The 25703-nt window shown below is 37.8% G+C and overlaps 1 protein-coding gene across 1 annotated transcript in view; it reads left to right on the plus strand.

The window, feature by feature from the left end:
* The window catches only part of HOOK3 (hook microtubule tethering protein 3), a 104126-nt gene extending 79817 nt beyond the window's left edge, over positions 1–24309 (plus strand). The window contains 8 exon segments of the mRNA XM_049771916.1: positions 2580–2720; positions 4177–4264; positions 9045–9079; positions 11116–11198; positions 14818–14918; positions 17179–17283; positions 17433–17504; positions 23964–24309. Of these exon segments, the coding sequence (XP_049627873.1) occupies positions 2580–2720; positions 4177–4264; positions 9045–9079; positions 11116–11198; positions 14818–14918; positions 17179–17283; positions 17433–17504; positions 23964–24104 (766 nt within the window). The 3' untranslated portion in view covers positions 24105–24309.
* The last annotated feature ends 1394 nt before the right edge of the window (positions 24310–25703 follow it).

The following is a 25703-nucleotide window of genomic DNA, read 5'->3' on the forward strand; positions in this document are numbered from 1 at the left end:
CTTACAGTTCATCTATTTATTTTAACATTTATTTTAAAGTGTAATTAGGGGTTGGGAGTGTTGCTGGCGCCATCCCTAGCAGTGCTCAGGGCTTATTTCTGGCTCTGCAGTAGGGAATCACTCCTGCCAAACTCAATGGAACTGGTAACCTCGGTCAGCTGCTTGCAAAACAAATGCCCTAGTTGCTGTACTGCTTATCTAGCCTCTAAAATATTAAAATATAATATTTAATCATATAAAAATATTGGGAAATTTTAAGTATAGTGACACCAATGTAACATGTACTGGTTATCCACTTTCTAAAATTTTTGCATATTTTATTTATGCATAAAATAGATTACTATTTTTAATTATTTTTGTATTATAAAGTTAAAGAGTTAGGTTTGGTTTTTTTTTTTTTTTTTTTTTTTTTGGTTTTTGGGTCACACCTGGCAGTGCTCAGGGGTTATTCCTGGCTCCAGGCTCAGAAATTGCTCCTGGCAGGCACAGGGGACCATATGGGGCGCCGGGATTCGAACCGATGACCTCCTGCATGAAAGGCAAACGCCTTACCTCCATGCTATCTCTCCGGCCCCTAGGTTTGGTTTTTATAATTTTTTCAATTTTTTCTATAGTGAGCATGTCTCACTTTGTACTTAAAAATTATGAATTCTTTTTATCTCCCAATAATTATCCTCAAAGACCCAGTGTTAGTGTTTTATTTCTTAAATTGCAACAGCTAATAAAATATACCCACAAAGTAGACTCTAATCTTTTCTTTTGGGGTGGGGGGGCCCACACCTGGCAGTGCTCAGGGGTTACTCCTGGCTATCTGCTCAGAAATCACTCCTGGCAGGCACGGGGAACCATATGGGACACCGGGATTCGAGCCAACCATCTTAGGTTCTGGATCGCCTGCTTGCAATGCAAACGCCACTGTGCTATCTCTCCGGGCCCTAATCTTTTCAATAGCATAAGTAAATGTACTTTGTAAATTCTATGCTTTGGCAAAATCAGAACAGTTTTATGTATGTATATTTTGTTCTTTTTTTTTTCCTTTTTTCCATGAAAAGCTGGTATGTGCTAGTAATAAAATTAAAGATGAGTCTGACTAATATACACATTAGATGATACCTTTACAAGTGTCTTCAACAATACAACTTTAATTATATTTTATGTAAGTTAATTCTCAGTAATATCATTACCATAAATGTTATAAGGAAGTTTTGTGTGGCTCTTGTTTTTAATTTTTATCCATGTAAAATTTTGACATCACAAAGAGCCTACAAAGATATAATTCAATAACTTGCTTCTGACAGTTCAACTTAGGATAACTGGTTAGCTCGAAATGTGTGCTGATAATTCAACTCTTTGCAAGAATGCAGTTTTATTTACTGTAAGGAATGGTTGGACTATATCTTTTGAGGGCATTCATTTAATATTATTATGTTTTTACCATCAGATAATTGTTCTTTTTTTTTTTTTTACTTTTATTTAAAGAAAATGTATCACTTAGTTGGCATAGTTGACCATAATACATTAGTGTATAGGTAAGTGAGAGAAAGGTTATTTTAAAGAAAGGAAAGAAAGAAAAAGGAAGAGAAGAAAGTTTAAGAAAAAAGAAAAAAAGTACAGTTGCAAGCATGTTTGTGAGAATTATCTCCAATGAACTCATTAATACAGTAGCAGATTTAGTAAGCTCTTGTTGTTAGCTGTCCATTCTGTTAAATTGGTGTGATCCTATAGGAATGAAAGTATCAAACAAATGAGTTATCCAGCAATTCAAAGCACTGTTCCTGATACTATGGCTCTTAGGGGCATCTTCTAGCTGCCAGGACTCCTAGAAAAAGGAGAATGCAGGGTAAAGGTCCCATTGCTTACACCCAAAAGCTTTAGTAATATAAGCCCAAAAACCGACATACTTGAAGTTTGGTCAGATTGGTGTCCCTGAAGGGAATTGTTCCAGGCATGAAGCAGGCATTGCTTCAGCAGAGTGGTGGCTTGGCCTGCTCTCTCCTCCCAAGATTGCCAGCTTTCTGCTCTATGGCTAAGCTTGGTTTACATCTCATTCAAGAAAAGAGTGAGTCTAAGGAATTGGTCTGGTGCCAACATAGCAGCTGCATTTGTGGATGTGATTATAGCTGCCAAATTTCAGATAATTGTTAATTTAAGAACATATATTTGATAATCATTTTATTGGAGAAGACTCAAAGAACAAATGTATAGAAGCATTTATTACAAAAGTACTTAAATTCAAATGTAAGATATTGAAATTTCACTCATAAATAGTGATATTGGGAGTTTTTTTAAAGATTATCTATTCTTTTTTTTTTTAATAGTAAATATTTCCTCCTTTTTCCTGTGGCTTTGGAATTTAGGCCAACATTATCCATTACATATTGGATAATCTATTAACCATTCTTTTAAAAATACGTATGTATGTAAGAAATATATTAGCCTGTTACAAAAGAGCTAAGTTTTTGCAGGCACTTTGTTTTTTTGTTTATATATCTGCATGTTAACTCTGTGCAGCTGAGTATTAGCAGCTATATTGTATTGTTAATGTAGCAGAATGAACAGTATTTGCTTTGCTTATCCAGGGAGAAACTTATTCGTCTTCAGCATGAAAATAGGATGTTAAAAATTAACCAAGAGGGTTCAGACAATGAAAAGATTGCCTTATTGCAGAGCCTCCTAGATGATGCAAATCTACGCAATAATGAATTGGAGACAGAGAACAGGTAGGAATAACAGATAACACAGGTTATCTCTTTTACCCCTTGAGTTTGGGTCCCTCAAAGACTTGAAATGAAAAATTCCATTTAATTTCAAAAGTACTTTAACTTTTTTCTCTAAGTATATTCTGGTCTCGAAAAACCTCTGTTTTATTCCTTTATTTCTCTAAACAAATTAATGCCAGCACCATTCTTTTTCTGGTTAATTAAAACTAAAGAATTTTTTTTAATCTTCAATGGAGTGGGGCCAGAGCAATAGCATATGGGTAGAGTGTCTTGCATATGGCCAACCCGGGTTCGATCCCCAACATTCCATATTATTCCCAAGAACCACCAGGAATGATCCCTGAGTGCAGAGAGAGGAGTAACCCATGAGCTTGGTGTGGTCCATCCCTACACCCCCAAAGAATCTGTGATGGAGAGATATTACAGTAGTTAGGGCACTTGCCTTGCATGTGACCTACCTGGGTATAAGCCCTGACACTCCATAAGGCCTGAACCTTAAATGCAGTTTGCTCATCATCTGATATTACCTTTTTATTACATATTTATTTAATTTTTTTATTTGGCTACAGTCAGTGAAGCCTAGGGTTTATTCCTGGCTTTAAATTCAAGGATCACGCCTGGCAGGGCTCATGATTGGTTGTAGGGGGTTACCTGGGCTAACCCAACCCTCTATACATTGCTCTAGCTCCTGTATTATCTTTCTTAAGGGCAAGATTTGTCACGAATTTCCAAAGTTCTTTCTTTCTTTCCAGATAATCTTTAATGACTTCTGACCCAGGGTCGGAGCGATAGCACAGCAGTAAGGTGTTTGCCTTGCTCGCAGCTAACACAGGACGGACCCCAGTTTGAATCCAGTCATCCTATATGGTCCCCCAAGCCTGCCAGGAATGACTTCTGAGCACAGAGCTAGGAGTAACTCCTGAGTGCCACTGGGTGTGACCCCAAAACAAAAAAACAAACAAAAAAAAACGAACCTTCTGGCCGAATAATAAAAAACTAAGAGACAATGAATCACTAACAGAAATTTCTCAACATGTGCTAGTCTTTTTCCCTTTTCTACACATCTTAACAATGAACTATAAGTAGATTTTTATTAAAAGTGTAAGTATAGGGGCCAGAGAGATAGCATGGAGGTAAGGCATTTGCCTTGCATGCAGAAGGTCGGAGGTTCTAATCCCAACATCTCCTATGGTCCCCCGAGCCTGCCAAGAGCGATTTCTGAGCATAGAGCCAGGAGTAACCCTTGAGAGCTGCCAGATGTGACCCAAAAGAAAAAAAAAAGTTTAAGTATACTCTAAGAGATTACATTAATTTGTACATTTTCCAATACAATGCAAGGCAAACATCCTACCTGTTGTGCTACCACTCCACCCCCAAATCTTTATAATGCTGTGTAACAAATAACAACGGTAAAATTGGGTAAGAATTTGGAAAATTAATATGCATTTGATTCTAGGCTGGTGAATCAAAGATTTCTTGAAGCACAATCACAAGTTGAAGAATTGCAAAAATCTTTACAGGATCAAGGCTCAAAAGCAGAAGATGTAAGTGTGCCAATCATGTGCCAACCATGGTCTAATGATTTTATGTTAAGAAAAGCTGTGATTTTTGTTCAATAATTTTCATAAAAATAATATGTAAGTATATAGGTTATAGAAAAATTTGCTAGCATTTCTTATAAAAAAGACAACTATTTCAGATTCATTCTATTGAAAATTAGAAGTTCCTTTAGAAAAAAGTTCAATTCAGTAGTCACAGTGTAGGATTTTTACCTTTGGACTAGTAAAATGTAGCTTGCTCAAGTATTTGTTTTGAAAAATGCTCTGGAGTTAAGGAGATAGCAAACATGGTTGAGCAAATATCTTACATTTATGAAGTCCTAAATTCCGTCCCTGGCATTTATGCCTACCCCACTCTCTAATACCACACTTTTGGCCTGAGTACAAAAATTATCAGGCCTGTGTCACCAAACTAAGCATTACTTAACATTGTCCCCCAAATAGGAAAAAAGTGAAGGGCAAAGAAAGAAAAAAGAATTTATCCCTGAAGTACGCCATCAGACCCTCTTATTTACACCCTCTTCCAATTAAGTTTGCACTTCTTTTTGTAAGTTTCCCTAACATTCTGTGTATCTGTCTTAACTCTGCCAATGTAAAAGCTCATCAATAGAACATAATAGATGTTTTAAGCCAGGTAGTTGGATCTTTCATTTCTTGATGATTATGATCATTAGAGTACAACTATAAAAACGCTCATATCTGGGCCTGTGCAGGGGCACAAGTGGTAAGGTGTCTGCCTTGCCCGTGCTAGCCTAGGACAGACTGCAGTTTGATCCCCCGGCATCCCATATGGTCCCCCAAGCCAGGAGTGATTTCTGAGCACATAGCAAGGAGTAACCCCTGAGCATCACCAGATGTGGCCCAAAAACGAAACCAAAAAAAAAAAAGAAAAAAAGAAAAAGCTCATATACAGTGGAATGGTGGAGAGGCACCTAGATTGACTGACAAGTTGTCTTCATTTTGTATTACCAGTGAAATGTGTGTGGCTGTCAGGATTAAGGTGCTTGTTTTGCATCCAGCCAACCCTACTTCATTCTTCAGCATAAATATTGTTCCCTGGACACCAGCAAGTGTGATTCATAACTCCCCTAAAAATACTAAATAGTGGAGCCAGAGAGATAGCACAGTGGCAGGGTGTTTGCTTGCATGCAGCTGATCCTGGGCAGACAATAGTTTGAATCCTGGCATCCCACATAATCCTCCATTCCTACCAGGAGCGACTTCTGAGTGCAGAGCCAGGAGTAACCCCTGAGCGCCCCCGGGTATGACCCAAAAACAAAACAAACAACAACAAAAAATTAAATAGTAATAAGTACCTTAATAAAATTGAATGATGAAATTTCATGGTTTACTTTCTAAGCATGCTTTTATACAGTGTTAAATTACAGCAAGCCAAAGCACATGCACCATTGGCATATTAAAGTATTTATATTAGTATCTGAGAGGGTCAGCAGCATGCAAGGCAAGCATTTTAACCCCTGTATTCTCCAACCTTTAAATCTAAATTAATATGCTATTAAATCTAATATAACATTAAATATAAATCTATTTAATATATATTTAAATGTATAATATTCAATATTATATAATATAATAGTTATAATTAATTATAATTGTTAATTATATATAATATAATTATATGTAATATATGATATTAAATATATAAGTTGTTTAATACCTATTTTATATATATATAAGATGTTCTCCTGCAGTTTATTTCTTGGAGAGGACCTCTCAAACAATATTCAAGGGAATTTGGTGTCATTCCCAGCAATATTCAACCCAGCTGCTCATACCTGATGATTCATTCAGTACTTGTACCTGGCAATGCAGTGCTGCTCCTGTCCTTGAGTGATGGGGCCATCAGGGTCACATTTAGCAGTACATGCTACCTGCTGGGGTTTGGGAGACAATAAGGTCCCAGATACCAGACTCTAGGCCTCACAAACTGCAAGGTATTTTTTTTTTCCATTTTTTGACTTATCTCCCTAGTGCTGATGCTATTACTTTAAAACAAATTTTCCAGAAGTATATCAAGTTAAATATCAGGGGACCAGAGAGATAGCATGGAGGTAAGTCATTTGCCTTGCATGCAGAAGGATGGTGTTTTCAATCCCGGCATCTCATATGGTCCCCCAGGCCTGCCAGGAACAATTTCTGAAGTGTAGAGCCAGGAGTAACCCCTTGGGGCCAGAGAGATAGCATGGAGGTAAGACATTTGCCTTGCATGCAGAAGGATGGTGGTTCAAATTCTTGCATCTCATATGGTCCCCCGAGCCTGCCAGGAGTAACCCCTGAGTACTGCCGGGTGTGACCCCAAAATAGGAGTAACCCCTGAGCGCTGCTGGTGTGACCTAAAAACAAACAAAAAAAAAAAAAGAAGAAGTTAAGTATCAGTTTATAAAATGCCACTTGCAAATTTAGTCAATTTACTGGATTGCCCAGTTGGTAATGAGATAATTTTATCTAAAATACTAATAGTAATTGTCTCAGTTATTCTGAAGATATGGTTTGGAGAAATGATATTAAATACATTATTCTTTCTTCAGCAAATTTTTTGGTTTTTGTTTTTTCTCTCTTACTACAGTATTGGATCTTGGGTTCATAAAATATAGCAACAATCTAAAATCAAATTGATCTCTGCAAATAACATAGATTCTTCACATTCCTGTTATAAAAAAGTTATCCTTTCAAGTGTCCTTAAATCAAAATTCCATGGTTTGCATATTTTCTTATGTTATTTATTTTTAGCATGGAAACAGAAAGCATTGTAATATCCAGTGATATGGATAATTTGAGCTAGCTACCATATATAAAACTCCAGAGAGCAAGAGAAAATGAGAAGATCATAGAAGGAAAAATCTATACTTAAAATATATATATCTTACTTCTGTTTATGAATTACTAAATCATTCCTTCTATTGGCTGCTGTGTGTGCTTCATACTAATATGTCTTCTCTGTCTTTGGTATGGTTTCTGCTCAAGGCTATAGTAAGTATTGCTTTCTATTCATTTCTATATATTGAGTCCTTTTATATCTATGTATTACCTGCCACCATACTTGACAGCATTACAATTTTATGGAAATTAAATTAATTTTACCAGTAATACTTGATTTATAGATTTATTTTCTTAATAATGAATATATTAAGAGGATATCATGAATTTAAACTAAAAAGAACTTTTTGTTTTTCCCCCCATCCATTTCTTTTCTATCACAGTACTAGCTTCCTTCCACCACATATTTTGATCCTATTCTTCCATTAGAGAGGCATTAGAGTATATAAAGGAAGTATAGCAGTGGCTATGCAATGACTAGCAAATCTGGCCTTTACTTTTGGATTGCAAGTTGAAAACTACTAAAATGACCCCCCCCCCATTACACCTTCCTCAACAATTTAGTAAGTCTAATCTTATTTCCAGATGTATAGTTTTACATGAAACTATATGGCATACTTTAATGAAGAGCCAAATACATAAAGTAGTAACTATGTGTTACTATGTGAGTTAAAATTAAGAGTGTGACCAAAATTAAGTGCAGAATTAAAATATTTGAAAAGTATTCTCCATTTATCCTCCACTAAAGACGGAATAGGCAGTGCTAGAAATAAGGGTTATTACATTTTTATATTTGGCAAAAGTAGTAGATAATGTCTGATTACTTATATAACTATAGTTAACATGCTGAATAGTTGAGTAGATTTTAAATATCTCAGAGCTATGACCATTGTGGAATAATGGTCACTGTAGGATAAAGTGACTTTAAAATCTAAGCACTTGGTGTGAGGAGTTGTTTTGACCTTGCTATATTAATTCACTGGATGTTTTGTTTTATGAGACTGTAAAAGAAATATGTTTAAAAGTAAGTTTAGTTATGAAAACTTTCAAAAAGAAACATTGTTCTTTGGGTTTTATTTGTTTGGTGTTGTATTTTGTTTTGTTTCGTTGGGGTTTTTTTTGTTTGTTTTGTTTTGTTTTTTTGGTTTGGGGAGTCATACCAGCAATCTTCAAGACTTAATCCTGGCTCCATGCTCAGGGATCATTCCTGATGGAACCCAGGGGATTATATGAGATGTAGGAGATAAAACCGAGGTGGGCATGTGCAAAGCAAGAGTTTTATCTGTTCTCTAACAGACTGGCTTCAAGAATGACATTATTTGTGTCTATTTTGAGAATCAGGTCAATTCTTACCTAATTTACAGGAAACTTTTTAAAAAATAAGTTTTTTTCAGCATTTAAATCCTGTGCATAATCTTTCACCTTTTATATTACCACCAAATTATTTGTAGCTAGTCCATATTCATAAGTTTCTGATAGTATTTATGAGATTTGAACCAAACCATAGGAAAAACATAGGAAAAAACAAAATAGTAGATTAAAAGTATCTCGGGGCAATTTTCATTTGGTTTGGGGCCACATCAGCATTGCTCAGAGTTTACTAACCTGGCTCTACACTTAGGGACAACTGATGTCAATGCTTGGAGAGGCATGTAGAGTACCAGGGATCAAATCTTGTTTAGCACTTGTTTTCAGAACAAGTGCCCCACACTATCCTATTTCTCTAGCCCTCAGGATTGTTTTGTTTTGTTTTTGTTTTGTTTTTTAATTAAATCCAGACCTATATATGAGACTTGTTCATTTCCTTTACTATAAATAGAGATTCAGATATTTTATTTGGGGGTATTTTATACTAATTGCTGTCTCCCTCTTAATATTTAAATACAATTAGTCAAGATGTTAATAAACTTTTTATTTCCACTTTCAGTCAGTTCTTCTAAAAAAGAAGCTTGAAGAACACCTGTGAGTATAAAGCTGTTGAATACAACTTTTTTTAAAATTACTTTATTTAAGGAACGTGCATCACATAGTTTACATAGTTGAGTGAGAGCAAATTTTTTAAAAAATAAAACAAGAAGAGAAGAGAATAAAGAAAAAATAAAAAGGATGGCAGCAATCAAATTTGTGAAAATTATTGTATATCCAATAAGGTCATTAAGTCATTAGCAAGAAGGTTTAGTAAGCTTTTTTTGCTAGCTAACCATTCTGTTATTTAAGTTGCTTCTAGGCATTAAGTGGCCTCAGGTATATAGTGGTATCTAAATTGGTGTGTTTCTGGGGGATGACAACACCAAAAAATGAATTTTTTTTCATGGCTGTGCTGGCCAGGAATTCAAAGCACTATTACTGATAATATATATATATATATGCATGCCAGGTTTCCAGAAAGTAGGAGAAACTGCAGGGCAGGGGAAGCAAGGATATCCTCACTCACTCCAAAAATGTCTTGGTGATATCAGCCCAAATACTGGTATACCTAAATTTTGGTCAGATTTGTCTCTTCAGAAAGTCACAGAGGAGTGTTGAAACAGGGCCATAAGCAAAACAGTGCTTATAGGTGATGATGCAGCAGGGGTGGTTTCAATAAGGCAGGGGCTTGGACCACCCTGTGAGTACCACCAGGTGTGGCCAAAAAAAACTCAAACCCAAAAAACCTGCAGTTGAGACCATCTTGGGTGTATCAAATTGGTTCAATTTAAAAAACAAATATGCTGGGCTAAGGGGTGGTAGAGCACTTATCTTACATGTGTGAGGACCTGACTTCAATCCCCAGTACCTCAAAGATAAAATGAAAATTTATACATTTGATTCCCACCACTGTACTGTCAGGAGAGACTCCCAAACGGAAGTGGCTCTGAGTGCTGCTGACTTAAAAATGAAAACAAAGAGCAAACGTGCTAATTATTGCTAAAGATGTTGGGCAAAGGTATCTCTTACCTATTAATGGTAAGAGTTTTCTTAATAAACTGAACCTATCAGTTTAGTACTTGAATTCACAGATCACAATGTTGTACATGTAATCACAGGAAACTAGAAAGTATAAATACTACCAGATATGAAAAGATAGACTGAAGAGTATTTCAGTAAAAGAATACTATGTAGGGCCCGGAGAGATAGCACAGCGGCGTTTGCCTTGCAAGCAGCCGATCCAGGACCAAAGGTGGTTGGTTCGAATCCCAGTGTCCCATATGGTCCCCCGTGCCTGCCAGGAGCTATTTCTGAGCAGACAGCCAGGAGTAACCCCTGAGCACAGCCGGGTGTGGCCCAAAAACCAAAAAAAAAAAAAAAAAAAAAAGAATACTATGTAAAATAAAAATTTATAAAAAGGGCTAGCATCAATTTAAAGGGGAGTAAAATACAATGTTGAATAAAAACTGGAAATTAGAGTAATTCATTTAAAAGTAAAAAGTGGACAATACTAAACAATTATCACTTAGGAATATATACTAAGGTCAAGTGCAAAGATCATAGGACTAATTAAAATTCAGAGGCCAGAGCAATAGTACAGAAACGGGGTATTCCACATGATCCCATAAGACCACCACAATGATCCCTGAGTGCAAAGCCGGGAGGAAGCCCTGAGCACTGGCAGTCGTGGCCCAACAACAAAACAAACAAAAATTATTTAAAATTTTGAAAGCCTGAAGAGAACTCTGAAACTTAATGTGTATGCTGTGCATGTTAGAAGCCTAGGTTTGATTCCCAGCACTGTATGATGGCCAGAGCAACACAGGGAAAGCAGCTCAGTCTGGATTTTTAATTAATTTCATTGTACCTTCTTGTGTGTGTTTATATAAATGATAAATACGAGTACTTCGTACTGAGATTTCTGCCTATGATTAGTCACTTATTTCTTAATATTTTTAATTTATGTGGATTTGTTTTTATGCCTTTGTTTCATAGCATTTTTATGTTTATTTCAAGAATATTTTAGATAAGCTTTGCTACTGTTTTTGTAATTGTCACTGTAGGTGATAGTATTAAATATTTTGCTACAGAGAGAAGCTACATGAAGCCAATAATGAATTACAGAAGAAGAGAGCCAATATCGAAGATCTTGAAACAAGATTTAATAACAGCTGTGAGTTTTTCTAATTAACATAGTTTTAAATTGGCTGACTATACATTACCATGTAATGAGTTTATTCAGTTGTGTTTTGTTGGGTTTTTTTTTGTGTTTTTTTGTTGGGTTTTTGAGCCCCACCCGACAGTGCTCAGGGGTTACTCCTTGCTATCTGCTCAGAAATAGCTCCTGGCATGCACGGGGGACCATATGGGACGCTGGGATTCGAACCAACCACCTTAGTTCCTGGGTCAGCTATTTGCAAAGCAAATGCTGCTGTGCTATCTCTCTGGCCCCTAGTTTATTTAGTTTTTATTTTAGAACTAGCCCCCATTATCCTAGCAATAAAATAATTTACTTATTTGGAGCCAAAGCAATAATGCAGTGGGTAGAGTGTTTGTCTTGCACATGGCCTACCCAGATTCGATCTCCAGCATCCTATATGGTTCCCTGAGCCTGCCAGGAGTAATTTCTGAGTGCAGAGCCAGGAGAAACCCCTGTGGGCCAAAAACCAAAATAATAATATATTATTATTTACTTATTTAAAGAAAATATATATTCTCATCTTTACAGTATTTCCTTTGCTCTTATTCCCTTCTATTCCTTTTTTTCATCGTTGATATTATGTAATAACTATGGTCACACCTTCTCTGGCTATTGTACATGTGCATTTAGTTATTTCTGCTTGCCAGTAATCACATTCTAGTTATGGTTATAAGCTCACCAGGGGTTGCTCTCTTGGCCATGGCACTCATGTATTTTTTTCTTCTTAGTTGTGCTGCATGCTTTACATCATTAAATTTTCAGTTATAACTATGAGTTTTTACTTAACTGTTGAATGCCAATTAATGTTATAAAAAAATTTTTGTTTGTGTTTTTTGTGTCACACCCAACAGCGCTCAGGGGTTACTCCTGGCTCTATGCTCAGAAATCGCCCCTGGCAGGCACAGGGGACCATATGGGATGCCAGAATTCAAACCTCTATCTTTCAGCATGAAAGGCAAACGCCTTTACCTCCATGCTATCTCTCCAGCTCCATGTTATAAAATATTTAAGTTAGTCATCAGAATTATGTTGATCTTTTCTCATATAAACTGCCTAAAAAGTCAAATTTTGTTAATTTATCATTAATTCTTTCATTTTAAGAACATAGACTTGCTTGTTTCTGTGGTAAAAATTATATATTAGAAATTAGGTTTTTGGGGGCTGGCGAGGTGGCGCTAGAGGTAAGGTGTCTGCCTTGCAAGCGCTAGCCAAGGAAAGGACCACGGTTCGATCCCCCGGCGTCCCATATGGTCCCCAAGCCAGGGGCAATTTCTGAGCGCATAGCCAGGAGTAACCCCTGAGCATTAAATGGGGGTGGCCTGAAAAACCAAAAAAAAAAAAAAAAATAAGAAAAGAAATTAGGTTTTTGGTTTGGTTTTTTTTTTTTTTGGTTTGGTTTGGTTTGTTTTTGGGCCACACCTGGTAGTGCTCAGGGGTTACTCCTGGCTGTCTGCTCAGAAATAGCTCCTGGCAGGCACGGGGGACCATGTGGAACACTGGGATTCGAACCAACCACCGTTGGTCCTGGATTGGCTGCTTGCAAGGCAAACGCCGTTGTGCTATCCCTCTGGGCCCTAGAAATTAGTTTTAATCATTTTTTTCTTTGGTTTTGAGCAGTGCTCAGGCTTTACTCCTGACTCTATGCTCAGAAAATGCTCCTGACCATATGGCATGCCAGGATTCGAAACACTGTCCTTCTGCGTCTATGCTATGCTATCTCTCCTGCCCCAGTTCTAATCATTTTTAAGTGTACAGTCCAGTGGCATTTACAATGTAGGCAGCTACCTACCTCCAGAACTTGTCACCAGCCCAACTTAAAACACCAACTTAAAAATTATTTTATGTGGGGCCAGTGAGGTGGCGCTAGAGGTAAGGTGTCTGCCTTGCAAGCGCTAGCCAAGAAACGGGCTGCGATTCGATCCCCCAGCATTCCATATGGTCCCCCCAAGCCAGGGGCAGTTTCTGAGCGCTTAGCCAGGAGTAACCACTGAGCATCAAACGGGTGTGGCCCCAAAAAAAAGCAAAAAAAAATTTTTTTTATGGGCTGGAGAGATAGCATGGAGGTAGGGTGTTTGCCTTGCATGCAGAAGGATGGTATTAAAACTTCAGCATCCCATATGGTCCCCTGAGCCTACCAGGAGCAATTTCTGAGCGTAGAGCCAGGAGTAACACCTGATGACTGCCAGGTGTGACCCAAAAACCAAAAAAAGAAATTTTTTTAGGGGCTAGAGCAATAGCATAGCGGTAGGGCATTTGCTTTGCATGCAGCCAATCCCAGACTTTGGTGGTTCAAATCTCGGCATCTCATATAGTCCCCCGAGGCTGCCAGGAGCGACTTCTTCTGAACGCAGAACCAGGAGTATCCCCTGAGCACTGCTGGGTGTGACCCAAAAAAAACACACACAAAAAAAAAAATTTCTTTTTTACTCTATCTCCCAGCTCCTTAGTAATCACTACTTTCTGTCTTGACAAATCTTACCTTTGGGTCCAAAGCAATAGGTCCAGAGCCTTTCACACAGCTGACCCAGAAAGGACCTGGGTTCAATCCCTGGCGTCCCATATTATCCTCTGAGCCAGGAGCAATTTCTGAGCACAAAGCCAGGAGTAAGCCCAGAACTTCACCAGGTGTGGCCCAAACCCCCCCTAAAAATTGTTACCAATAACTTCACATAATGTTTTCATATTTAGCATATATCAAAACTACTATTGAGGGTGTCGGAGAGATGCTATAGCTAACCATGCATGCATCTGACCTAGGTTCAATCCCCAGAAAAAAAAAAAAAAAGAAGAAATACAAACCCTACAGTGTCCTGAAATGTACAAGCACCACAATATGATAGTCAGCTCTGTGTTAACTCCACAGCCAAAAGTATGTGCCACCTCTATGGTCATCACAACAAAAAACATTAACAAAGGGCAGGAGAAAGAAAATTATTGGAGTCAAGGATATGATTCAGGTAGTATAGCATTTGGCTTGCATGTGTGAGGTTCTGGGTTTTATCCTTAGTACTTGCAAGTGTGTTCCCCTTCATCTCTGTTACATTCCTATTGGGCACTAAAGCGTTACTGTTAGTGGCTTTTCAAAAAATGACATACTGGGGCCCGGAGAGGTAGCACAGCGGTGTTTGCCTTGCAAGCAGCCGATCCAGGACCAAAGGTGGTTGGTTCGAATCCCAGTGTCCCATATGGTCCCCCATGCCTGCCAGGAGCTATTTCTGAGCAGACAGCCAGGAGTAACCCCTGAGCACTGCCGGGTGTGGCCCAAAAACAAAAGAAACAAACAAACAAAAAATGATATACTGTAGTAGACCAAACAATTTCTCAGATGTATCAGTTTCAGTATCTTTTTTTCTTTTTTTGGTTTTTGGGTCACACCCGGCGGTGCTCAGGGGTTACTCCTGGCTGTCTGCTCAGAAATAGCTCCTGGCAGGCACGGGGGGACCATATGGGAAACCGGGATTCGAACCAACCACCTTTGGTCCATGCTTGCAAGGCAAACGCCAATGTGCTAGCTCTCTGGGCCCCAGTTTCAGTATCTTAAAATACTTAGAACTCTTTTAGAACTCTTTTTCTTGTTAACTTCCATCTGCAGCTTTAAAGATTGAAGAACTACAGGAAGCTTTAAGGAAAAAAGAAGAAGAAATGAAGCAAATGGAGGAACGATATAAAAAATACTTAGAGAAAGCCAAAAGTGTAAGTGTAAATGTTTAGGTATCTCATTCCACTTCCTAATCCTGCTCACTGATGTTTTAAGATAGAGTGCATCTATACTGACTTTTGTTTTTTTGTTTTTTGGGGGCCGCACTTGATGACACTCGGGTTATTCCTGGCTATGTGCTCAGAAATCACTCCTAGCTTGGGAGACCGTATGGGACGCCAGGGGATCAAACCACAGTCAATCCTAGGCTCGAGCCGGCAAGGCAGACACCTTACTGCTCCCCGCCACTGCTCCGCCCCCATGACTTCTTTTTTAAGCAAAATGAATTGTCCTTTTATTTATCCTTATAACCTTAATTAATATGAGTATATTTTTATAATTACATCTCTTATTTTGAATATGTAGGAATAATATGTATTGAGACCAATGTGAATTATAAGTCACAGTTGTACTTAAGGTACATAAGTGACAGTAAATTAGGGCAATTCCTATCACCAGTGTTGACCTCCCTCCACTGTTACCAACATGCCCTTTGCCCCCTGGACTGCTAGTTTAATAGGTCTCTTTTGTGTATAGTTTGTTGTAGTTGGGTCTCTTAATTCTATTGTTGTTGACTTTAGGTTGGTAATTAGGTCTGATCATTTTTTATTTCCACTCAATGCTTATGAGACCACTTTGCCCCTGGTACCATCCACTTCTTTTTCAATTTGTAGGAAGCTATAGAAATATGAGGCTGAACAAAATGATTTATGTTCTATGGTTCTGTTAAGAAAAAAAAAAGAAGACTAGAAAGCTGGTGGGAGCCCCTGTCTAGACGCTATAAATACCATATTTTCTGGCGTATAAGATGACCGGGCATATAAGACAACTCCCTAATTTTACAGTTAAAACAAAAGTTCAAAGGTTATACTATAATGGACTTCCTTTCTGACTCTGACCAATCTGAGCAGCCTTTTTACAGTGTAGATTTGGGTACAGTAATACTGAGCCTTCAGGAGTGATTTCTTAGTACAGAGCCAGGAATAACTCCTGAACGACTCTAGATGTGGCCCAAAAACAAACAAACAAAAGAATTATATCATATGTCTACCAGAATAACTCCTGAGCGGCATCAGGTGTGGCACAAAACAAACAAAAGAATTATATCATCTGTCTACCAAAATTAAGCCATAAGGAAATTAGGTGAACTGACTTGTACCCTTTATACCTACTCTCTATATGTCTGGTGATAGATAGAAAGGGCTCACTAAACTAAAAAATACAATATTACTGTCATTAAAAATAATTCTGTTGGGGCCGGAGAGATAGCATGGAGGCAAGGTGCTTGCCTTTCATACAGGAGGTCAGACCAGTTCGAATCCCGGCGTCCCATATGGTCCCTCGTGCCTGCCAGGAGCAATTTCTGAGCCTGGAGCCAGGAATAACCCCTATGCACTGCCGGGTGTGACCCAAAAAAAAACACAAAAAAATAATAATAATTCTGTTATCCAGAGGCAGTAGAGACCAGGGCCAGGAGGACCACCTATGCATGGTAAGGAAGCTTGCCACAAATAGCAGGGGAGTAAATTAGGACAGAGAAGGGACCACTATGACAATGATAGTTGGGAATAATCACTCTGACAAGAACTAGGTGCTGAAAGGAGATAAAGAGATACACGGTACCCTTTTAATAACAGTATTGCAAATTACAGTATCTAAAAGGAAAAAAAAAGAAGAGAAAGAAGAAAAATATTTGCTACAGAGACAGGCAAGGGAGAGGGCAGGTGGGAGGGCTGGAGGGAAACAGGAACATTGGTGTTGAGAAATGTGCACTGGTGAAGGGGGATGTTAGACATTCTGTGACTGAAACTCGGTCATGAACAACTTGGTAACTATATCACGATGATTCAGTTAAAGAATATATTTATCAAAAATAATCTATTCATTTAAGTCAGAATTGATTCTTATAATTGAGCCTTATATAAATTAAAAGTTACATGAGAATATTTAATACAATTTATTTTTAAGATAATTTTTGATTCTTGTTGTTTATACTTTAGGATTTGGTGAGTGGGGTCCACATCCAGCAGCAGCGGTGCACAGGGGTTACTCCTGACTCTGTGCTCAGAAGTCACTCCTGGCAGGCTCAGGGAACCATTTGGGATGTTGGGATTTGAACCATGGTCCATCTGTGTTGGCCAGGTGCAAGGCAAAAGCCTTAGCACTATGCTATCACTCCGGCCCCTATACAGTGACTCTTTCCACAAATGTTACAGTCTTTGAGATTTTGAAATTTTCTTTTATTGCTTTTTGCAGGTTATTCGTACTCTAGATCCTAAACAAAATCAAGGAGCAGCACCGGAAATACAAGCTCTTAAAAACCAACTCCAGGAACGTGATCGCCTTTTCCATTCATTAGAGGTAGTTTATTGTATAATAAATTATATATGATTTTTATTACTCCTCAGAATTTTGCTATATACATTGCAACCCATGAATATAGGAACTTTAATGATTTTCATGATTTTTATTGGTAGTCTCATATATGCTTGTCTGTGCTTGATTTTTAGAAAGAATATGAGAAAACAAAAAATCAAAGAGATAAGGAAGAGAAATTCATTGTCAGTGCCTGGTATAATATGGTAAGATAACTCTTTAAACCCTATTATAAAATTCAATGAATATGAAGTAGTATTCATGTTTTATTTACTATTGAAGTAATTCTGAAAAATAAATATGAAAGCAATTGCTAGTCTAACACACACTAACAAAATCTTAATGCTGAATTTAAGACTGAAAATCAGAGGTTTTTTGTTTTTTTTAAATCCATGATCAGGTTTAGGGCATTTTGAACAAAATATTTTCTCTAGAGAACTGAAAGATAATTGACAGTTTGATTTCTATCCCTCAAAACCATTTTAATCCCAAGGAAAATGAAATCAGTTATATCTCAACAAGGATATAATAGATTTGGATTCCATGCTTTTATAGGAGTTATGCCCAAGATAATAATAGTTATGTCTTAAAGTTTGGGAAGTATTAATGGCTTAGACAATTACCTAATGGTCTCATGGAGGGTTTTGACTGGGGGGGGGTAATTTTTTTTCAGTCACCATGAATTACAGCAGTGGTCCTCAAACTTTTTAAACAGGGGGCCAGTTCACTGTCCCTCAGACCGTGGGAGGGCCAGACTATAGTAAAAACAAAAACTATGAACAAATTCCTATGCATACTGCATATATCTTATTTTGAAGTGAAGAAACAAAACAAAAGCATATATAATATGTGGCCCGCGGGCTGTAGTTTGAGGGCCACTGAATTAGAGTTACAAAGTTATTTCTAAAATCAGCCATACAATGTTCCAACACCAGTCCCTTCACCAGTGTCCTCTTCCCAATGTTTATCAATGTCTATCTTCCCTCAAACTGAGCAGACACTTTTCCTCCTCCTCATTGTGTCTTAATTTATCATTTCTCCAAAAAATATATGGATATTTTAAAATAGAACTTCCAGGAGCCATAGCAATAGCACAGAGTAAGGCGTTTGTTTTGCACACAGCCAACATAGGACGGACCCCAGTTTGAATCCTGGCATCCCATATGGTCCCCAGAGCCTACCAGGAGGGACTTCTGAGTGCAGAGCCAGGAGTAACCCCTGAGCTCCATCAGGTATGATTCAGGAAAAAAAAAAACTAGAATTTCCAACACATGAAACATCAAAAACAATGTAACTATAAATTATAGTACTAAAACAATAAAACAGCATGGAGGAGTTGAAGAGATAGTATAAGCAATCACAGCTCTTACCTTGCTAGTGTCAAACTCCCAAGTAGATTTCGATACCATGCATGTACTAAGATCACAGAGCCTGAAGTAAGCCCTGGGTACTCCCTTGAGCACAATATGTCCCAGAAACCCCCTTTCCCCACAAATAATAGGGGATGGAGAGATATTACAGGAGCTAAACTCTTACTTGACCTTGTATGCAGCTCACCCTGATTCAATTCCCAGAACCACATAGGGTTCCCTGAGGACTGCTAGGAGAGATCCCTGAATACAGAGTAATCAGTAAGCCCTGGGAAGCCTGAGCAATAGTACAGTGCATATTAATTTGCAGACTTGCAAATAGCCAACACAGGTTCGACCCTCAGCATCCCATTTGGGCCCCCCAAAAGCAGTGACAAAGAGTAATTCCTGACTGCAGAGCCAGAAATGACCCCCTGAGTAAGGCTGCATATGCCCCCTCAAAAAAAAAAAAAAAAAAAGCAGAAGTAATCTCTGAGCACAGCTAGGTACACCCCTCAAAAAATATAAAAGATAAGAAAATTCAAGCTGGAGATTCTACAGGGGTTAAAGTACTTACATGGTTAATATGCAGCTGACTGAGCACCTCCTACAGGGACCCTTGAGCACAATGCTGGTAGTTAGTCCTAGCACCAAATAGTTTAGTATAGCCTAGAAATAAAAAAGAAGTATGCCAAAAAAAGTTCCAATCAACATCATGCATGGGCTTCAATAAGATATTCTGAATGTGAATGGGATTTTTCAAGAGTGCTGGACTTAGGGGCCGGAGAGATAGCACAGTGGTAGGGTGTTTGCCTTGCACGCTGCAGACCCAGGACAGTGGGGCCAGAGAGAGCACAGCGGTAGGGCGTTTGCCTTGCACTCGACCAATACAGGGTGGACCCTGTGTCGAATCCCGGCATCCCATATGGTCCCCTGAGCCTGCCAGGAGCAATTTCTGAGTGCTGAGCCAGAAGTAGACCCTGAGCGCCACTGGGTATGGCCCAAAATACAAAACAAACAAACAAAAAAAAAGAGTGCTTGACTTAAAAATCTTATTCAGGGTCTGGAATAATAGCATAACAGGTAGTGTGTTTGCCTTGCACACATACGAGATTTTTCCAACCTGGGTTCAATCTTGGCATCCCAAATGATCTCCCATATGATTTCCAGGAGTAATTTCTCGGAACAGAGCCAGGAGTGCTGCCGAGTGGCCCAAAACAAAACAAAACAAAAAAACTTTCAGACATATTTTCTTTTTCACAGTGAGTGTCCCAGTAATCCCAGTAAAAACACTCAAGTGTTTTTTTTTCTTTTCTGCCTTTTTAAAATGTTACTTAATTCAGAGAGGACCAGTTTGGTTTTTTTTTTTTTCCATTACCATCCTCTGGCCCTATAATTGTGGTATTGGAATGGTGCCATTGTTTTTTGTTGTTGTTTTGATTTTGGGCCCATACCCAGTGACACTCAGGGGTTACTCCTGGCTAGGCACTCAGAAATTGCTCCTGGATTGGGGGACCATATGGGACGTGGTGGGGGATGGAACCATGATCTGTCCTAGGTCAGCTGCTTGTAAGGCAAATGCCCTACTGCTGTGCCACCGCTCCAGCCCCAGCCATTATTTTTGTTTGTTTGTTTTTGTATCACACCTGGCAGTGCTCAGGGGTTACTCCTGGCTCTAAGCTCAGAAATTGCTCCTGGCAGGCTCGGGGACCATATGGGATGCCGGGATTCGAACCAATGACCTGCATGAAAGGCAAACACCTTACCTCCATGCTATCTCTCCAGTCCCATTATTTTTTGTTTTTAACAGTTATAATTAACCTTTGTCTCAGGCCTCCGAATAATGTGATTTGACCTTTGTAAAAAATTTAGTATTATAGGGCCCGGAGAGATAGCACAGTGGCGTTTGCCTTGCAAGCAGCCAATCCAGGACCAAAGGTGGTTGGTTCAAATCCCGGTGTCCCATATGGTTCCCCGTGCCTGCCAGGAGCTATTTCTGAGCAGACAGCCAGGAGTAACCCCTGAGCACTGCGGGTATGTCTCAAAAACCAAAAAAAAAAGAAAAAAAAATTTAGTGTTATAAACTGATAATTCAGTAAAAAAGTAAATTGATTTAAGGATAATCATTTTAAAGACAACTGTAAACAATTTGAAATTTGTTCAGATGTATAGTCATCTTTCTCTTTTGTTTGTGGCCTCATCTAGTATTACTCAGTGTTTTACTCCTGGCTTTGCACTCAGGAATCACTCCTATAGGTTCTTGGGGAACCATATATATATATGTATGTATGCATGTATGTTTGTACATATATGTTATATACATGTGTGTATATATGTATGTATATATAAATACATACATACATATATACATATATATGTATATATGGGAGATCAAACCTTGGTCAACTGCATGTCAGGCAAACACCCCTACTCACTATACTAACATTCTGGTCTTTGTCATGCATCTCTTAGGTGTTTCAGTTAGCAGTAGACCACATCTATGAGTGTGATTAGTAGATTATATCACATACCCTAAGTGTTTAGTTGTGTGCACCACTATGTTCATATAATTACACATTATGTTAGCACAGTAACAAAAATCACAATGACAGTTTTCTCAGAACTTTTCCTTTGTATATGATACAAAACTATATTTGGTTGATTAAAGTTTTTAAGGTTTTGTCTAAATTTTTAAAAATTAAATTGATTTTGGGTTTAAAGTACTATTATTAAATACAGATTTCTTGAACCATTAAAAAAAATGTACTTAAAGAAGTTCTTAGGAACTAGTCTTTATCCTGCCAATTCTCTTTCCTTTTTCTCCTCCTAAAGGTTAGTGTTGAAATCTTAGAACTCGGGGCTGGAGAGATAGCATGGAGGTAAGGCGTTTGCCTTTCATGCAAGAGGTCATCGGTTTGAATCCCAGCGTCCCATATGGTCCCCCGTGCCTGCCAGGAGCAATTTCTGAGCATGGAGCCAGGAGTAACCCCTGAGCACTGCCGGGTGTGACCCAAAAACCACAAAAAAAAAAAAAAAAAAAAAAAATGAAATCTTAGAACTCTGCCCCATCAGTCTTTATTAGTAATTTTAATATTTTTTCATTTTTTGAGTTCACATATTGTGTTTCTTTTGAATCCAGATTTATTCTATGATATGATATTAAAAACTAGTTCTAATTTTCAGCTCTCCAGAGAATAAACTCTCTGTAAGTGTAAAAGTTCTGTTCAGATAAGTTAACCTGTAATAGCTACATACACATGTTCAGAAAGTTCTTCATGTCAAACAACCAAAATGGAAGTGGCATTAAGTTCTAGGGGAAAGTTTTAGGTATTACAGAGCATTATAATAATAAGTTTGTGAGGAATTTAAATTGTTTGAAAGATATGTTTCTATATTTTAAATAAAAATTTAATAATGTCACCAATTCACAAATTGAGAATCACCAGCATAATAATTATATTTTATATATTAAAATTGATTTTTTATTCAAATTCTTAAGTACTTTAATTTCATATTGAGTGAAAAACATGTTCTGAGTTTTCTCATTGGGAAAATGGGGGAATAATATATATGTAGTAGAATATATTAAGTAAGCTGAAATTCTATTTAAAAAGTAAAGCCATTAGGAGTTTGGGGGCATTGGTGAAGAGAATATTGCACTAGAGAAGGGTGGTATTCCTTTTTTGACTGAAACCCAACTACAATCATGTCTGTAATCAAGGTGCTTAAGATCAAAAAAGAAAGAAAGAGGGGCCAGAGAGATAGCACAGCAGCGTTTGCCTTGCAAGCATTTGATCCAGCGCCTAAGGTGGTTGGCTCGTGGTGTCCCATATGGTCCCCTGTGCCTGCCAGAAGCTATTCTGAGCAGATAGCAAGGAGTAACCCCTGAGCTTTGCCAGGTGTGGCCCAAAAAAAGAAAGGAAGGAAGGAACGAAGGAGGGAGGGAGGGGGGGAGGGAGGGGGGAAGGAGGGAGGGAGGAGGAGGGAGGAAGGAAGGAAGGAGGGAGGGAGGGGGGGGAGGGAGGGAGGGAGGGAGGGAGGGAGGGAGGGAGGGAGGGAGGGAGGGAGGGAGGGAGAAAGGAAGGAAGGAAGGAAAAGAGGAAAGAAAAAGAAAAGAAAGCCATTGCCAGTATTTTCTCTAGAAGCTAAGCTTTTGTGCTTGGGTGATGTATTTTTTAGTCTTTTGTTCCCTGTCAATTTATTTAGTTCATCTAGTAATTCATGTTTATTTCACAAATTGGGGATTATCTTCCTGATTCTCCTTCCTATCTACCTGATTTTTCCATTTCATTTCTTTCTTTTGACCAAAGGAATTGAGTTCAATTTCTCTCATCAGTTTACTTATATCCAGTCATTCTTAATGGGTATTATTTTTGTATGTGTTCTTTTTGTTTGTTTGTTTTTTGGGCCACACCCAGTGATGCTCAGGGATTACTCCTGGCTATGCGCTCAGAAATCGCTCCTGGCTTGGGGGACACGGGGGTATGGGAGGGAGAGGGCTGTGTGAAGGGGAATCAAACTACGGTCTGTTCTAGGTCAGCCGTGTGCAAGGCAAACGTCCTACCACTGCACACTGCTCCGGCCCCCATTCTTAATGTTTTTAGCTTGAGTTCTTCACTGACTTAGTGAATACTCATTTAATGATAAGCAGAACCACATATTTTTCTTGAGCCACTTACAGACTTTTCATTGTTTGTGGTACCCCACTCTGTTTTCCTCTCTCCAGAGAAGGTGCTCTGGGCCTAGCAACTGAGGCTCTTCTTTCTAAGCTAGTAGACTATCTTTCAGAGGGGACCCCTGCTCTTGGTTGATTGGGCCCTCTATCACGGGCTCTTAGAATTATTTCCTAGTTTTTTGAGAATTCAAGTCCACCTGGAGTGAAGAAAACAACATAGTGGTATGTATATACCAAGCATGGCTATCCATCTCAGGAAACAGGTGCTTTTGTGTTTTGCTGTGTTCAATAATTCCTGTTAATCAATAGATACTAATCAATTGCCCTTTTTCTTTTCTTGGAAAATCACTATTTGATTTGAAAGGGAAATATGTTTGATTATGTAAGTATGATATGGATGAATAATGTATGCCAAAAATCTATTGGTTTTGGTTATGATAAATTTATAAATTTAAGCACTTTTTCAGAGGAAGATTTCTACCTAATTGCTTGAACTAAAATATCTCTATACGATTTTAATCTATAATGAATAGAATTAATGTTCATAAATGAACCCTTATAATTAAACAAATTATTATGCATGATGGAATTTTCTTTTGTGCGTATTTCATTTTTTGTTGATTTCTTTTTCTGTGTTGCAGGGCATGACTCTGCATAAAAAAGCAGCTGAAGATAGACTTGCAAATACAAGTGCAGGACAGTCATTTCTGGCTAGGCAAAGACAAGCAACCAACACAAGAAGATCTTACCCAGGTCATGTTCAACCAGCCACAGCAAGGTAGACAAGTCTTACTGTTAGATTAAAAAGCACCCCACGTTCAAAGTATACTTCTATTACATATAACAATATTTCTGGAAATTCAGCCAGCTTATATTTTGTTTCTATGTTATGTTATGATTTCATTGTTTTTCCTTGTACTTTCTCCTGTATTCATGTTTTCATTTCTTCCTTTATTTTGTAGTCCTTTCGGTTCCTTGTAATGTGCCAAAAAATTTTAAATGCCCAATTCAAAGTGTTGTATAATAGTATAGTACTTTTCTTTATATGAAATGTGTTTCTTCAAACATAGTGTTAGGCTTTGTAATGAATTAGATTTTCTGCCAATAGTTGTATACAATTTATATTCTTTATTGTGCTCTGTATTACCATGCTTTATAAGAATGTCTTTGTTGAAAGGGAATTAATCTTTTTATGATGTATTCATTATGTGTTTTTGATTGTTTTTCCAAATGCACTTCAGATAACTTGCATATTTACTATGTAGTAGTTGGCAAGCGCACTTTTTGCAAGGACATGTATACATTGGCAGAGGTGCTGATCAAATCTTATGCAAGGCACCTGACAATTATCAGAAAATGAGTTTTCACATTTTTATAGGAAATTAAATTTATCTGATTTTTTTAAAACATAAATACATAAAGTCATTATTTCCTGCAATCTTGTTGGCTGTCAGAATTTAATGCATTGGTTAGGTTCTTTGGAGAGAAATTATGTTTAAAAAATTAGACTATACTAATCATTCTTTTTTTTTTTTTTTTTGAAATATTGTAATCAAAGATAAGTTTTTGTAATGTGACTAGGTTTCTTTTGGGGGGGGGGGTCACACCCGGCGGTGCTCAGAGGTTACTTTCTTGGGCTCTGCACTCCTGGCAGGCTTGGGGGACCATATGGGATTCGAGAGATCAAACCTGGGTCAGTCACGTGCAAGGCAAATGCTCTTCCCTGTGTACTATTGCTCCAGCCCATGAGTGAAATAGTTTGAATTGCCCTTCCAAATCTTGCCCTCCCAAGATTTCTTTTTCATATATTTACAAGTACCTTTGAAACAGTTTTCTTTTAGTCTTGCATCCTCATAGTTACCATCTTAGTATCAGTCATTTAGATCAGTAAGTAGCATTATATAAAATTATATTATGTTATATATTTCTCATATTTTGCCTAACTCTATATGCTAGTCTTAAGAATTTGTAACTGAATAGATTCTCTTGTGTATTCCGTTGCCTTAGAGTGATTAGATTTGTTGACAGATAGTAAATGTTTATCTGTATTGAGGAATGCCTTTCAAGTAATGTTGCAAAGCAAGTTGACTAAATGAGGTGCTATATAAATGCAAAATATCACTCATTTGAAAATGAAAAGGCATTGCCTAACTCTCCTTATTAACTCAAAATATATTTACTTTCCTCTACACCTTTTTCTTATACCAATTACTATACCATAATTCTTCTTTTTAGCAGCAAAGAAATCACTGAAATTAGATCATATTTTTGTTTTAGATAGCTCACTTAAGAAAATTTTATTTCATGTACTTGCTTTTCAGAAGTTCATGTTTCACTCATATATACATCAAGTATAGTTAAGTAGAGGCCAGAGAGAGAGT

This window comes from Suncus etruscus, chromosome 4 (assembly GCF_024139225.1).
Source record: "Suncus etruscus isolate mSunEtr1 chromosome 4, mSunEtr1.pri.cur, whole genome shotgun sequence".
NCBI lineage: Eukaryota > Metazoa > Chordata > Mammalia > Eulipotyphla > Soricidae > Suncus > Suncus etruscus.